The sequence below is a fragment of the Oncorhynchus masou genome, chromosome 18 (genome assembly GCF_036934945.1).
Source record: "Oncorhynchus masou masou isolate Uvic2021 chromosome 18, UVic_Omas_1.1, whole genome shotgun sequence".
In the NCBI taxonomy this organism is placed as follows: Eukaryota; Metazoa; Chordata; class Actinopteri; order Salmoniformes; family Salmonidae; genus Oncorhynchus; species Oncorhynchus masou.
Genome location: NC_088229.1, coordinates 4688548 through 4705696, shown reverse-complemented (window position 1 = coordinate 4705696; position 17149 = coordinate 4688548). Strand labels below are relative to the sequence as shown.

General features: G+C 42.9%; 1 protein-coding gene across 1 annotated transcript in view; it reads right to left on the bottom strand.

Moving 5' to 3' along the window:
* LOC135504324 (uncharacterized) overlaps nt 1–17149 on the bottom strand; it is a 96104-nt gene that overhangs the window by 26727 nt on the left and 52228 nt on the right. The window contains 2 exon segments of the mRNA XM_064922776.1: nt 5760–5921; nt 11768–12906. Coding sequence (XP_064778848.1) covers nt 5760–5921; nt 11768–12906 — 1301 coding nt within the window.

The following is a 17149-nucleotide window of genomic DNA, read 5'->3' as shown; positions in this document are numbered from 1 at the left end:
AGAGGATTAAACCCTAAGCCTAAACCTAAACTTAAACCTGGGCAGGGAGAGGAGAGAAAATTCAACCCTAAGCCTAAACCTAAACTTAAACCTGGACAGGGAGAAGAGAGAGGATTAACCCTAAACCTAAACTTAAACCTGGACAGGGAGAAGAGAGAGGATTAACCCTAAACCTAAACTTAAACCTGGACAGGAGAAGAGAGAGGATTAACCCTAAACCTAAACTTAAACTTAAACCTGGACAGGGAGAAGAGAGAGGATTAACCCTAAACCTAAACTTAAACCTGGGCAGGGAGAGGAGAGAGGATTAACCCTAAACCTAAACTTAAACCTGGGCAGGGAGAGGAGAGAGGATTAACCCTAAACCTTAACCTAAACTTAAACCTGGACAGGGAGAAGAGAGAGGATTAACCCTAAACCTAAACTTAAACTTAAACCTGGGCAGGGAAAGAGAGAGGATTAAACCCTAAACCTAAACCTAAATTTAAACCTGGACAGGGAGAAGAGAGAGGATTAACCCTAAAACTAAACTTGAACTTAAACCTGGGCAGGGAGAGGAGAGAGGATTAAACCCTAAACCTAAACCTAAACTTAAACCTGGACAGGGAGAAGAGAGAGGATTAACCTAAACCTAAACTTAAACCTGGACAGGGAGAAGAGAGAGAATTAACCCTAAACCTAAACTTAAACCTGGACAGGGAGAAGAGAGAGGATTAACCCTAAACCTAAACTTAAACCTGGGCAGGGAGAGAGAGAGGATTAAACCCTAAACCTAAACTTAAACTTAAACCTGGGCAGGGGAAGAGAGAGGATTAACCCTAAACCTAAACCTAAACTTAAACCTGGACAGGGAGAAGAGAGAGGATTAACCCCTAAACCTAAACCTAAACCTAAGGATTAACCCTAAACCTAAACCTAAGCCTGGACAGGGAGAAGAGAGAGGATTAAACCCTAAACCTGAACTTAAACTTAAACCTGGACAGGGAGAGGAGAGGGGATTAACCCTAAACCTAAACTTAAACCTGGACAGGGAGAGGAGAGAGGATTAACCCTGAAACTAAACTTAAACCTGGACAGGGAGAATAGAGAGGATTAACCCCTAAACCTAAACCTAAGCCTGGACAGGGAGAGGAGAAAGGATTAACCCTAAACCTAAACCTAAGCCTGGACAGGGAGAGGAGAGAGAGGAGAGTCAGAAACCTTAACTAAACTTAAACCTGGACAGGGAGAGAGAGAGGAGAGAGTAAGAGGATAAACCTAAACTTAAACCTGGACAGGGAGAAGAGAGAGGATTAAACCCTAAGCCTAAACCTAAACTTAAATCTGGACAGGGAGAGGAGAGAGGATTAAACCCTAAGCCTAAACCTAAACTTAAACCTGGACAGGGAGAGGAGAGAAAATTCAACCCTAAGCCTAAACCTAAACTTAAATCTGGACAGGGAGAGAGAGAGGATTAAACCCTAAGCCTAAACCTAAACTTAAATCTGGACAGGGAGAAGAGAGAGGATTAAACCCTAAGCCTAAACCTAAACTTAAATCTGGACAGGGAGAGGAGAGAGGATTAAACCCTAAACCTAAACCTAAACTTAAACCTGGGCAGGGAGAAGAGAGAGGATTAAACCCTAAACCTAAACCTAAACTTAAACCTGGGCAGGGAGAAGAGAGGGGATTAACCCTAAGCCTAAACCTAAACTTAAACCAAGACAGGGAGAAGAGAGAGGATTAACCCTAAGCCTAAACCTAAACTTAAATCTGGACAGGGAGAAGAGAGAGGATTAACCCTAAACCTAAACCTAAATCTGGACAGGGAGAGGGGAGAGGATTAAACCCTAAGCCTAAACCTAAACTTAAACCTGGACAGGGAGAAGAGAGAGGATTAACCCTAAACCTAAACTTAAACCTGGACAGGGAGAGGAGAGAGGATTAAACCCTAAACCTAAACTTAAACTTCAATCTGGACAGGGAGAGGAGAGAGGATTAAACCCTAAGCCTAAACCTAAACTTAAACCTGGACAGGGAGAAGAGAGAGGATTAACCCTAAACCTAAACTTAAACCTGGACAGGGAGAAGAGAGAGGATTAACCCTAAAACCTAAACTTAATCCTGGACAGGGAGAAGAGAGAGGATAAACCCTAAACCTAAACTTAAACCTGGACAGGGAGAAGAGAGAGGATTAACCCTAAACCTAAACTTAAACCTGGACAGGGAGAAGAGAGAGGATTAACCCTAAACCTAAACTTAATCCTGGACAGGGAGAAGAGAGAGGATTAACCCTAAACCTAAACTTAAACCTGGACAGGGAGAAGAGAGAGGATTAACCCTAAACCTAAACTTAAACTTAAACCTGGGCAGGGAGAGAGGAGAGAGGATTAACCCTAAAACTAAACTTAAACCTGGACAGGGAGAAGAGAGAGGATTAACCCTAAACCTAAACTTAAACCTGGGCAGGGAGAGGAGAGAGGATTAAACCCTAAACCTGAACTTAAACTTAAACCTGGGCAGGGAGAGGAGAGAGGATTAACCCTAAAAACCTAAACTTAAACCTGGACAGGGAGAAGAGAGAGGATTAACCCTAAACTAAACTTAAACTTAAACCTGGGCAGGGAGAAGAGAGAGGATTAAACCCTAAACCTAAACCTAAATTTAAACCTGGACAGGGAGAAGAGAGAGGATTAACCCTAAAACTAAACTTGAACTTAAACCTGGGCAGGGAGAGGAGAGAGGATTAAACCCTAAACCTAAACCTAAACTTAAACCTGGACAGGGAGAAGAGAGAGGATTAACCCTAAACCTAAACCTAAACTTAAACCTGGACAGGGAGAGAGAGAGAATTAAACCCTAAACCTAAACCTAAACTTAAACCTGGACAGGGAGAAGAGAGAGGATTAACCCTAAACCTAAACTTAAACCTGGACAGGGAGAGGAGAGAGGATTAAACCCTAAACCTGAACTTAAACTTAAACCTGGACAGGGAGAGGAGAGAGGATTAACCCTAAACCTAAACCTAAACTTAAACCTGGACAGGGAGAATAGAGAGGATTAACCCTAAACCTAAACCTAAGCATGGACAGGGAGAGAGAGAGGATTAACCCTAAACCTAAACCTAAACCTGGACAGGGAGAAGAGAGAGGATTAAACCCTAAACCTGAACTTAAACTTAAACCTGGGCAGGGAGAGGAGAGGGGATTAACCCTAAACCTAAACTTAAACCTGGACAGGGAGAGGAGAGAGGATTAACCCTAAAACTAAACTTAAACCTGGACAGGGAGAAGAGAGAGGATTAACCCCTAAACCTAAACCTAAACCTGGACAGGGAGAGGAGAAAGGATTAACCCTAAACCTAAACCTAAGCCTGGACAGGGAGGGAGAGAGAGAGAGTCAAACCCTAGGATTAACTAAACTTAAACCTGGACAGGGAGAAGAGAGAGGAGAACAGAGAGATTAACTAAACTTAAACCTGGACAGGGAGAAGAGAGAGGATTAACCCTAAACCTAAACCTAAACTTAAATCTGGACAGGGAGAGGAGAGAAAATTAAACCCTAAGCCTAAACCTAAACTTAAACCTGGACAGGGAGAAGAGAGAGGATTAACCCTAAACCTAAACTTAAACCTGGACAGGGAGAGGAGAGAGGATTAAACCCTAAACCTAAACCTAAACTTAAATCTGGGCAGGGAGAAGAGAGAGGATTAACCCTAAACCTAAACTTAAATCTGGACAGGGAGAAGAAAGAGGATTAAACCCTAAGCCTAAACCTAAACTTAAATCTGGACAGGGAGAGGAGAGAGGATTAAACCCTAAGCCTAAACCTAAACTTAAATCTGGGCAGGGAGAAGAGAGAGGATTAACCCTAAACCTAAATTGGTGAATTAAACTTAAACCTGGGCAGGGAAAAGAGAGAGGATTAAACCCTAAACCTAAACCTAAATTTAAACCTGGACAGGGAGAAGAGAGAGGATTAACCCTAAAACTAAACTTGAACTTAAACCTGGGCAGGGGGAGAGGAGAGAGGATTAAACCGTAAGCCTAAACCTAAACTTAAACCTGGACAGGGAGAAGAGAGAGGATTAACCCTAAACCTAAACTTAAACCTGGACAGGGAGAAGAGAGAGGATTAAACCCTAAACCTAAACTTAAACCTGGACAGGGAGAGAGAGAGGATTAACCCTAAACCTAAACTTAAACTTAAACCTGGGCAGGGAGAGGAGAGAGGATTAACCCTAAAACTAAACTTAAACCTGGACAGGGAGAGAGAGAGGATTAACCCTAAACCTAAACTTAAACCTGGGCAGGGAGAGGAGAGAGGATTAACCCTAAACCTGAACTTAAACTTAAACCTGGGCAGGGAGAGGAGAGAGGATTAACCCTAAACCTTAACCTAAACTTAAACCTGGACAGGGAGAAGAGAGAGGATTAACCCTAAACCTAAACTTAAACCTGGGCAGGGAAAAGAGAGAGGATTAAACCCTAAACCTATACCTAAATTTAAACCTGGACAGGGAGAAGAGAGAGGATTAACCCTAAAACTAAACTTGAACTTAAACCTGGGCAGGGAGAGGAGAGAGGATTAAACCCTAAGCCTAAACCTAAACTTAAACCTGGACAGGGAGAAGAGAGAGGATTAACCCTAAACCTAAACTTAAACCTGGACAGGGAGAAGAGAGAGGATTAACCCTAAACCTAAACTTAAACCTGGACAGGGAGAAGAGAGAGGATTAATCCTAAACCTAAACTTAAACTTAAACCTGGGCAGGGAGAGGAGAGAGGATTAACCCTAAAACTAAACTTAAACCTGGACAGGGAGAAGAGAGAGGATTAACCCTAAACCTAAACTTAAACCTGGGCAGGGAGAGGAGAGAGGATTAAACCCTAAACCTGAACTTAAACTTAAACCTGGGCAGGGAGAGGAGAGAGGATTAACCCTAAACCTTAACCTAAACTTAAACCTGGACAGGGAGAATAGAGAGGATTAACCCCTAAACCTAAACCTAAGCATGGACAGGGAGAGGAGTGAGGATTAACCCTAAACCTAAACCTAAGCCTGGACAGGGAGAAGAGAGAGGATTAAACCCTAAACCTGAACTTAAACTTAAACCTGGGCAGGGAGAGGGGATTAACCCTAAACCTAAACCTAAACTTAAACCTGGACAGGGCGAGGAGAGAGGATTAACCCTGAAACTAAACTTAAACCTGGACAGGGAGAATAGAGAGGATTAACCCCTAAACCTACACCTAAGCCTGGACAGGGAGAGGAGAAAGGATTAACCCTAAACCTAAACCTAAGCCTGGACAGGGAGAAGAGAGAGGAGAGAGTCAGAGAGGATTAACTAATCTTAAACCTGGACAGGGAGAAGAGAGAGTAGAGAGTCAGAGAGGATTAACTAAACTTAAACCTGGACAGGGAGAAGAGAGAGGAGAGAGTCAGAGAGGATTATTAACTAAACTTAAACCTGGACAGGGAGAAGAGAGAGGAGAGAGTCAGAGAGGATTAACTAAACTTAAACCTGGACAGGGAGAAGAGAGAGGAGAAAGATTAGAGGTAAAGGATGAGAGAGAGATTAGAAAGGATCAATCAAAAAATATTTTTAATAATAACAAAGTGACATTTCTAAATATATCATGTTCTTTATGTCCAATGTATAAGTATCAATCAATCATTTTATCAGTAAATCAGTCTGTCAATTAATACTCTTCAGTTTGTAGGTCATTCTCATTGTAGAGAATCCAAAACACCCAAGAATCTATTGATTAGCCACTCACTCCAGTACGTCCTTGTTGAACTGTTTCTGTCTGCAGCCCAGGAACTCTCCTATCATCTGTCTACTCAGTCCTTTCCTCTCCAGGATGAAGCGGGCGATGCCTACCGGTGTGTCCGATACGAAGCCTCTCTCTATCAGGTACTGTATACCCTTCTCTGGCTTCCTGCATCGAGGGAGAGACACAGAGAGGGAGAGACACAGAGAGGGAGAGACACAGAGATGGAGAGACACAGAGAGGGAGAGACACAGAGAGGGAGAGACAGAGAGGGAGAGACAGATATGGAGAGACAGAGAGGGAGAGACACAGAGAGGGAGAGACAGAGAGGGAGAGACAGATATGGAGAGACAGAGAGGGAGAGACACAGAGAATGAGAGACAGAGAGGGAGAGACACAGAGAGGGAGAGACAGAGAGGGAGAGACAGATATGGAGAGACAGAGACACAGAGAGGGAGAGACAGAGAGGGAGAGACAGAGAGGGAGAGACACAGAGAGGGAGAGAGAGAGGGAGAGACACAGAGAATGAGAGACAGAGAGGGAGAGACACAGAGAGGGAGAGACAGAGAGAGGGACAGATAGAGAGAGGGAGAAACAGAGAGAGAGAGAGACAGAGAGGGAGAGACACAGAGAGGGAGAGACAGAGAGGGAGAGACAGAGATGGAGAGACAGAGAGAGGGAGAGATAGAGAGGGAGAGACAGAGAGGGAGAGACAGAGAGGGAGAGACAGAGAGGGAGAGACACAGAGAGAGAGACACAGAGAGAGAGAGAGAGAGAGAGAGAGAGAGAGAGGGAGAGACACAGAGAGGTAGAGACACAGAGAGGGAGAATTATTATAAAATATATACCACTTACAGGTAGATTCAGCGATATGACACAGAAGCAAAAAGTAAACAGCATAGTGGGTCAAGTTCCACAACAACTAAGAGCTTTGAAGAGTAATGCTCAACGTCTCCCGCTGTACCGGTTCCAGGGGCTGTACCGCATTGTAAGAGCGTGAAGCAAACTCATGTACACGCACAGATACTGTGTGTGACTGTGCGAGAGCAAAGTCTGACATCTCACACATCGTAATATCTGTGCAGCGCAGCACGTGGCAATATCATTTCAGTCTACCTTAAGTTAAAGGCACAGTCAACTTGGTGAACTTGGTCAACTTCTGACCCACTGGAATTGTGATACAGTGAATTATAAGTGAAATAATCTGTCTGTAAACAATTGTTGGAAAAATGTATTGTGTCATACACAAAGTAGGTGTCCTAACCGACTTGCCAAAACTATAGTTTGTTCACAAGAAATTTGTGGAGTGGTTGAAAAAGGAGTTTTAATGACTCCAACCTAAGTGTATGTAAACTTCTGTAAATACATACACATACCTATATAGGCAAATGCTTTTTTATTTGTCTCCGTAAACCCTACCAACCTTCCCCCAATTGGAGTAAACTAATTAACAATAACACTTAGGCTTCTACCTTCAGTTTTTACATCTTATACACATTTTACAGCCACTGCTCCTTGACCTGTGACCAAAAACGAGCTACATATGGACAATACCAAAATACATAAATAGCTGCCTGTGTGACATAACTCCACCAGTCCTATCTATGATATCATTCACAAAAACCTATACCTTTTGTTTTAAATTTCTTCGAAAAATACGTTTATTTTTAATTTTTTTATCAATTAGTATATTTGAGTTTAACCACAACATTTGTTGTGTTATTTGTACGGTTTGTTCTTGTGGGTTAAATTGAAATTGCAACAAATTTAGTTTTAAAAATAGCGATATTTGGGAGATGTTTTCCTTATCAAATAACCAAGAGTTGTAATCTGAATAAAGGGGAAAAAAAGCCCTTCTTGAACATAGAATGAGACATTCCTACCAATTTACTAGAGAACCAGTTTGGATTTAAGTGTAACCTTTGTTTGACTGACGCCTTCAGTGAGAGGTCTAATACTTTAATATTTTATAATTTCTTCCCTCCGAATTCATATTTGTTATATAAATAGGCCATTTTAATTTTGTCTGACTTGCCATTCCAAATAAAATTTAATATTTTTTGTTCATAAAAATACTTATTTTCCACCATATGTGCAATTAAATTCATTAAAAATCCTACAATGTGATTTTCTGGATTTGTTTTCCTTCTCATTTTGTCTGTCATAGTTGAAGTGTAGCCATGATGAAAATTACAGGCCTCTCTCTTTTTAAAGTGGGAGAACTTGCACAATTGGTGGCTGACTAAATACTTTTTTGCCCCACTATACCTCAAACACCTTATTATTATCTATCCTGATGCCTAGTCACTTCACCCTGCCTTCATGTAAATATCTACCTCAAATACCACATACCGATGCACATTGATCAGGTACTGGTACTCCCTGTATAGTAAAGACAGAGAACACACCCTCCTACAGTAAAGACAGAACACACACCCCTACAGTAAAGACAGAACACACCCCCCGAGTAGCTCCATTCTGTGGCTCCATTCTGTGGCTCCATTCTGAGGCTCCATTCTGAGGCTCCATTCTATAGCTCCATCCTGAGGCTCCATTCTGAGGCTCCATTCTGTAGCTCCATTCTGTGGCTCCATTCTGAGGCTCCATTCTGAGGCTCCAATCTGTGGCTCCATTCTGAGGCTCCATCTGAGGCTCCATTCTGTGGCTCCATTCTGAGGCTCCATTCTGAGGCTCCATTCTGTGGCTCCATTCTGAGGCTCCATTCTGAGGCTCCATTCTGTGGCTCCATTCTATAGCTACATTTTGTGGCTCCATTCTGTGGCTCCATTCTGAGGCTCCATTCTGAGGCTCCATTCTGTGGCTCCATTCTGAGGCTCCATTCTGAGGCTCCATTCTGTGGCTCCATTCTATGGCTCCATTTTGAGGCTCCATTCTATAGCTATATTCTGAGGCTCTATTCTGGGGCTCCATTCTGAGGCTCCATCCTGAGGCTCCATTCTGAGGCTCTATTCTGTGGCTCCATTCTGAGGCTCCATTCTGAGGCTCTATTCTGTGGCTCCATTCTGAGGCTCCATTCTGAGGCTCCATTCTGTGTATCTTATTTTATTGCTCTTGTGTTACTATTACGTTAAATTAACCTCTGCGTTGTTGGGAAGGGCTCGTAAACTAGCATTTTACGATAACGTCTACACCAGTGGATGTGACAAATACAATTAGATTTAATCTGCTTCTCCGTTCAGAACTCTCTTCGGGGTTGGGGAGTAACAGATGACATGTAATCTGTTAGATTAAACGGATTACCAAAAAAACGTAACTACCATCCGTTACGTAACCGGCTACAATATTGTAATCAGATTACAGATACTTTTGAACGACTGGATGATTACTTCTAGGGTTACTTTTGAAATTCAGAAAGGATGTTTTCTGTTTTTTTTTTTCTCAATGACATTGATATCAGCATTGAAAAAAAGCACAAGTTTAAGTTTGTTCCACCTGAGCGAGTCTGACCACAAGTCAGAGACCACTATGACGACACATCGTTTGATGGATCAGGGGAAAATACAGTGGTGCAAAAAAGTATTTAGTCAGCCGAAAATTGTGCAAGTTCTCCCACTTAAAAAGATGAGAGAAGCCTGTAATTTTCATCATAGGTACACTTCAACTATGACAGACAAAATTTGAAAAGAAATCCAGAAAATAACATTGTAGGATTTTTAATGAATTTATTTGCAAATTATGGTGGAAAATAAGTATTTGGTCACCTACAAACAAGCAAGATTTCTGGCTCTCACAGACCTGTAACTTCTTCTTTAAGAGGCTCCTCTGTCCTCCACTCGTTACTTGTATTAATGGCACCTATTTGAACTTGTTATCAGTATAAAAGACACCTGTCGACAACATCAAACAGTCACACTCCAAACTCCACTATGGCCAAGACCAAAGAGCTGTCAAAGGACACCAGAAACAAAATTGTAGGCCTGCACCAGGCTGGGAAGACTGAATCTGCAATAGGTAAGCAGCTTGGTTTGAAGAAATAAACTGTGGGAGCAATTATTAGGAAATGGAAGACATACAAGACCACTGATAATGTCCCTCGATCTGGGGCTCCACGCAAGATCTCACCCCATGGGGTCAAAATGATCACAAGAACAGTGAGCAAAAATCCCAGAACCACACGGGGGACCTAGTGAATGACCTGCAAAGAACTGGGACCAAAGTAACAAAGCCTACCATCAGTAACACACTACGCCGCCAGGGACTCAAATCCTGCAATGCCAGACGTGTCCCCCTGCTTAAGCCAGTACATGTCCCCATGGCCCTTCTGAATTTGAGAGCATTTGGATGATCCAGAAGAAGATTGGGAGAATGTCATATGGTCAGATGAAACCAAAATATAACTTTTTTGTAAAAACTCAATTCGTTGTGTTTGGAGGACAAAGAATGCTGAGTTGCATTCAAAGAACACCATACCTACTGTGAAGCATGGGGGTGGAAACATCATGCTTTGGGGCTGTTTTTCTGCAAAGGGACCAGGACGACTGATACGTGTAAAGGAAAGAATGAATGGGGCCATGTATCGTGAGATTTTGAGTGAAAACCTTCTTCCATCATCAAGGGCATTGAAGATGAAACGTGTCTGGGTCTTTCAGCATGACAATGATCCCAAACACACCGCCCGGGCAACGAAGGAGTGGTGTCGTAAGAATCATTTCAAGGTCCTGGAGTGGCCTAGCCAGTCTCCAGATCTTAACCCCATAGAGAATCTTTGGAGGGAGTTGAAAGTCCGTGTTGCCCAGCAACAGAACCAAAAAATCACTGCTCTAGAGGAGATCTGCATGGAGGAATGGGCCAAAATACCAGCAACAGTGTGTGAAAACCTTGTGAAGACTTACAGAAAACGTTTGACCTCTGTCATTGCCAACAAAGGGTATATAACAAAGTATTGAGATAAACTTTTGTTATTAACCAAATACTTATTTTCCACCATAATTTGCAAATAAATGCATTACAAATCCTACAATGTGATTTTCTGGATTCTTTTTTCTCATTTTGTATTTTCATAGTTGAACTGTACCTATGATGGAAATTACAGGCCTCTCTCATCTTTTTAAGTGGGAGAACTTGCACAATTGGTGGCTGACTAAATAGTTTTTTGCCCCACTGTCGGTTGTAGGCTACAGTGCAAGTTATGTCTTCCAATGGCGCGACTGCTGTCGGCATTTGTAATTTTTAAATTTTACCTTTATTTATCTAGGCAAGTCAAACACTTTTTGATAGACTTCAACAGCTGCATATTATCGAGATATCAACATGTCAGACATAGAGATACTATTAAATTAATTAAGTTTTCTAATTCCTAATTATATGGTGTCACCAACAAAAAACGTAAACAATAGACCACATAGCAAATGCAACCTCGCATTCATTTTTCATTCCAATTAAAATTGCACTTTTCAGTTGTGCTCAAAACCATTCCATGAAAACAGCATTTTTTTTTTTTTAACCAATGAGACCATGACAAAAACATAAACCAAAAACATAAACAACAGAGTTGGCTAATAGGTTTGGGGTTATGTTCAGGTAAAACTTCCATATTTCCATAAGTCCTATTCTTGACGATCAAGGTGTATTAAAATCATTGGAAGGACTGTAAATCTGACAGACTTAGTTTTTTATGTAAATATACAGGCCAATTGTTTTACATAACCCATAAAGTAAAAAGCAACATCAATTTATGGCCAGCTCTAACATTGATTAATCCTGTAATAGATGTTGTTCAATTGGTAAAATGCATTTCTGCCTTCTTCTAATGCCTCTTAAGGGGAAAGTAATCTAAAAGTAACTGAATGTAATCAGATTACATCACTGAGTTTGGGTAATCCAAAAGTTACATTACTCATTAGAAATGTACCTACCCAGCCCGGCACACACACACACACACACACACACACACACACACACACACACACACACACACACACACACACACACACACACACACACACACACACACACACACACACACACAGAGTATGTCACATTGTCTAACTTACTTGTTGAACAGATTGAGTCCGATGCGGTACTGTCGTCTCTGCACCACGTCATTGTTAAAGGCGGGACTATCCCAGCTTTGTCTGCTCTCTCTCTGATAGGTCTGTTTCCCGAGCGGTGGGAGGGGCTCCCGGAGGCTGTCGCGTGATGAGGACCCGGAGGAGCAGTTGATGGTATCGTTGGAGTTGGTGGTGGAGTTGAGAGAGTCGTTGTCTCCATCCGAACAGCATACCTGCTCCAGGCCACCAGGGGGCAGTGTGGTGGAGGAGGAGGAAGACAGAGGGGTGAGGGGTTGTCCCTGCGGGGACTGGGAGGACGAAGAGGGAGTGTCGGGGTACGGGTGGTGGGGGTGCTGGGTGTGGTGCGGGATCTGATGGTGATGGTGTAGGATGGTGTGGTAGGGCAGGTGGGAGGGAATGGCCGAGGGGTGGGGGCGGTGAGGGAGCACAGTACGAGTCTGGCCTTGGGCCTGGGGGTGTGTGGGGGCAGAGCGCCCGTTGGGGTTGGGGTGGGGGTTTGGGTGGGGGTTGTGTTTAATGGTGCCGTGAGGCGACCTCCCTTCCCCCCCTCCTCCCCCACCTCCCCCTGGCTCTGTCTCGTAGACCAGTCTACCTATCGAACCTCTATCCGAGCGGTCACTCATATCAACAGAGCTGTCGCTAGGGGGATCGATGGTCAGCAGGGGCAGGTGAGCTCCTCTCAGGCTGTAGTCTCTACACTCTGTACAGGGGGTGCTTCGTCGGCTGTTACTGCTGCCCCCTCCCTCTGTGTCCCGGCTGTCTTCACGCCCCCCCACCCCAACGCCACCCACTCCAGGGCTCCAGTATTCTGTGTCGGTGCTGCTGGGGCCGCGGTCCAGGGACAGGGGCGAGGAGGGGTCATCAATGTAGAGGGTCACGTCGCTGTAGGAGGTGGCTATGCTGTCCTCGTGCATGCTCTGTCTCTCTCCTCCTCTTCCTCTTCCTCCGCCCCTCTGTCTGTCTCCCTCCCTCGGTCTCCAAACACACTCTCCAAAGTCGTCCGCCACCACCCCTGTCTCGCCTCCGTCACCTTCCTCCTCCTCTTCCTCCTCCTCCTGAAAGTCTTCCACGCCAGACTGACAGGTCAAGACATCATCGATGGAGTCAGCCAGGGACTTCACCTACAGCACACGCAGGGTGGAAAAATGCAGATGTTGGGTGTGTAGTGATCATAATGAAATATCTATATATCTATTATATCTACTATATATCTAGCTATATCTATTATATACCTACAATTGTGTACAAGGAGGTTTTGCAGTGATTTCGAATTCAAATATGTGAAAAATATGTGTTGGTCTGATGAGGAATGTAATGAGGAAAAACCTGACGCTTGTACTTGAAGCATTTATGTAACTGCCTCCTCCAGTTACTGATAGAAATGCACCCATCAGGAAACTGGCTGTTAGAACTTCCAAATCTCCATGGATAGATGATGAATTGATGAATTTGAAAAAATGAATGGCTGAGAGGGATGAGGCAATGATGACGTATTTGTATTCATTGAAAGATTGACCATAAGAGACACATTTGCCAGGTGTCTGCCCGGTGTCCTCCGTTGAAATTGGTGCGTCATCTTCAACTGCACGTCTTTTTCCAAGCGATTCACCGGAGAAAGTAGACTACCACGAACGATATATCAATGAAGAGATATGTGAAAAACACATTGAGGATTGATTCTAAACAGCGCTTGCCGTGTTTCAGTCGATATTATGGAGTTAATTTGGAAAACAGTTTGCCGTTTTGATGACTGAATTTTCGTTTTTTTTTTGGTACCCAAACGTGATGTACAAAACGGAGCGATTTCTCCTACACAAAGAATCTTTCAGGAAAAACTGAACATTTGCTATGTAACTGAGAGTCTCCTCATTGAAAACATCCGAAGTTCTTCAAAGGTAAATGATTTTATTTGAATCCTTTTCTGGATATTGTGCAAATGTTGCCCGCTAAATGCTATGCTAAATGCTACGCTAGCTATCAATACTCTTACACAAATGCTTGTTTTGCTATGGTTCAAAAGCATATTTTGAAAATCTGAGATGACAGTGTTGTTAAGAAAAGGCTAAGCTTGAGAGCTAGCACATTCATTTCATTTAATTTGCGATTTTCATAAATAGTTAACGTTATGTTATGCTAATGAGCTTGAGGATGTAACTGGATACAGGTTTTTTCATAGCCAAACGTGAACAAAACGGAGCGATTTGTACTACACAAATAATACTTTTTTTGAAAAACTGAACATTTGCAATCTAACTGAGAGTCTCCTCATTGAAAACATCTGAAATTCTTCAAAGGTAAATGATTTTATTTGAATGATTTTCTTGTTTTTGTGAAAATGTTGCTGGCTGAATTCCAGGCTTATAGCTATGCTAGCTATCAATACTCTTACACAAATGCTTGTTTAGCTATTGTTGAAAAGCATATTTTGAAAATCTGAGATGACAGTGTTGTTAACAAAAGTCTAAGCTTGAGAGCAAATATATTTATTTCATTTCATTTGCGATTTTCATGAATAGTTAACGTTGTGTTATGCTAATGAGCTTGAGGCTATAAATAGGATCCCGAATCCGGGATTGCTCGACGCAAGAAGTTAAGAACTTTTCTGTTGATAAGATTAGCAAAGCACTGTAGTTCTGAGTTGTACAAAGTTGGTGTGGAGGAGGTGAATTGTTTTTGCTATCTATACATTTGGACAAGCCACCTGGCACCGACAACCTGGAGGTAATTTGTTGAGGTTGGAGGCAGAATACATTGCGATTGCTGTTTGCAACATCTTCTATTTAAGCCTAAAAAACAGTGTGTGCCCTCAGGCGTAGGGGGAGGCCATTAAACCTTTAATGATTCAAACAGTCGACCAATTAGTCTGTTACCGGTGCTCAGCAAACTGTTGGAATTTTTTTTTTTTTAATGGAAGCCTCTCTAATTCAAACTTGGTTGAGTGTGGTGTACCGCAGGGCAGCCGGCTAGGGCCATTACTGTTTTCTGTGTTTACTAATGACCTTCCACTGACCTTGAATAAAGCCTGTGTGTCTTTGTACACTGAGGACTGAACAGTAGACAAGTCGGCTACGACAGTAAAATAAATAACTGAATACTTTAACGTAGAGGTCCAGTCTGTTTTAGAAATGGGTAACTACCAACAGACTGGTGCTTAAATGTCTCAAAAACTAAAAGCATCCATTTTTTTGGGACAAATCGCTCGCCCAATCCTAAATCTAATTTAGATCTAGTATTGAATAATGTGGCGATTGAGACAAGTTGAGAATAATAAACTGCTGGTTATTGCCCTTATATAGTCATGGTCCAAACGTATAGACTCAATGGGAAGTGGCCAGTCCATGATAAGGCACTGCTCGGCCCTTCAACCAGGCAGGTCCTACAGGCGTTAGTTTTGTCGCAACTGCACAGTTGTCTGTTCATGGGTGAAAAATAAGGACATGTAATTGCAATGTCAGTGACATGCATGTCAATTTCTCCTGGCTGAAAGAGACTGACTGAATCGCTATTGGTCTTTGTGAGAGGTATTGATGTGTTGAAGGTACCGAACTGTCTGCTCAAGCAGTTGTCGTTTCCGGTCACAAATTGCAGACTTGTTTATGTGCTGCTGTGCATTTTGTTGATAACCTTACTTTGCTACCTGACAACTTTATGGTTGTTACTTTTTAATTACCGTTAATATTTTTAGTTTTTCCCTCACTCAACTTTTTTTTTTCATTCAACTTTTTCACTCCGGACGCTTTATCTGGACCATGTTCGTCAGGACCTCCACCAGCCGAAGCTAAGTAGTAACATTAACATGATGCCTTCTAATTGCAGTCGCTTTACTCATAATTTACCGGAGAACGATCGCCTAACGGCGAGGATGGATTCAGACGCAATCGTTAGGCAAGGGTAATTTAAGTGTAGGAAAGGATGAAACAGTGTCTGTGGAACCAGTAAGTACAGATAGTAGTATAAATCCCCTGCACGGTCCCTGCAGCCGGACAACTTTCTCATGGCTTCTGGAGGGAAATGCTGTAGGAATGTTCAACCGGTGTCGCTCATTCAGCCGACAGAAACTTTCAACCGGTTCTCCTCAGTCGGAGTCTGAGGCCGAGCCTTCACTGGTCTATACTCCTCCTGTTACGGGGTCTGAGACGCCGAAGCTTCCCACCATTAGCTCTGACAAATTGAAAACCCTAGTCATTGGCGACTTCATTACCCGCAGTATTAGACTTAAAACGAATCATCCAGCGATCATACACTGTTTACCAGGGGGCAGGGCTACCGACGTTAAGGCTAATCTGAAGATGTGGCTGATTAAAGCTAAAACTGGCGAGTGTAGAGAGTATAGAGATATTGTTATCCAAGTCGGCACCAACGATGTTAGGATGAAACAGTCAAGAGGTCAACAAGCGCAACATAGCTTCAGCGTGTAAATCAGCTAGAAAGATGTGTCGGCATCGAGTAATTGTCTCTGGCCCCCTCCCAGTTAGGGGGAGTGATGAGCTCTACAGCAGTCTCACAACTCAATAGCTGGTTGAAAACTGTTATCTGCCCCTCCCAAAAGATAGAATTTGTAGATAATTGGCCCTCTTTCTGGGACTCACCCACAAACAGGACCAAGCCTGGCCTGTTGAGGAGTGACGGACTCCATCCTAGCTGGAGGGGTGCTCTCATCTTATCTACAAACATAGACAGGGCTCTAACTCCCCTGGCTCCGCAATGAAATAGGGTACAGGCCAGGCAGCAGGCTGCCAGCTTAGTGGAGTCTGCCACCAGCACAGTCAGTGTAGTCAGCTCAGCTATCCCCATCGAGTCTGTGTCTGTGCCTAGACCTAGGTTGGGCAAAACTAAACATGGCTATGTTCGCCTTAGCAATCTCACTACGATAAAGACCTCCTCCATTCCTGCCATTATTGAAAGAGATCATGATACCTCACATCTCAAAATAGGTCTACTTAATGTTAGATCCCTCACTTCCAAGGCAGTTATAGTCAATGAACTAATCACTGATCATAATCTTGATGTGAGCCTGACTGAAACATGGCTTAATCCTGATGAATTTACTGTGTTAAATGAGGCCTGACCTTCTGGTTACACTAGTGACCATATCCCTCGCGCATCCCGCAAAGGCGGAGGTGTTGCTAACATTTACGATAGCAAATTTCAATTTACAAAAAAAAAAAATGTTTTCGTCTTTTGAGCTTCTAGTCATGAAATCTATGCAGCCTACTCATTCACTTTTTATAGCTACTGTTTACAGGCATCCTGGGCCATATACAGCGTTCCTCATTGAGTTCCCTGAATTCCTATCGGACCTTGTAGTCATAGCAGAAAATATTCTAATCTTTGGTGACTTTAATATTCACATGGAAAAGTCCA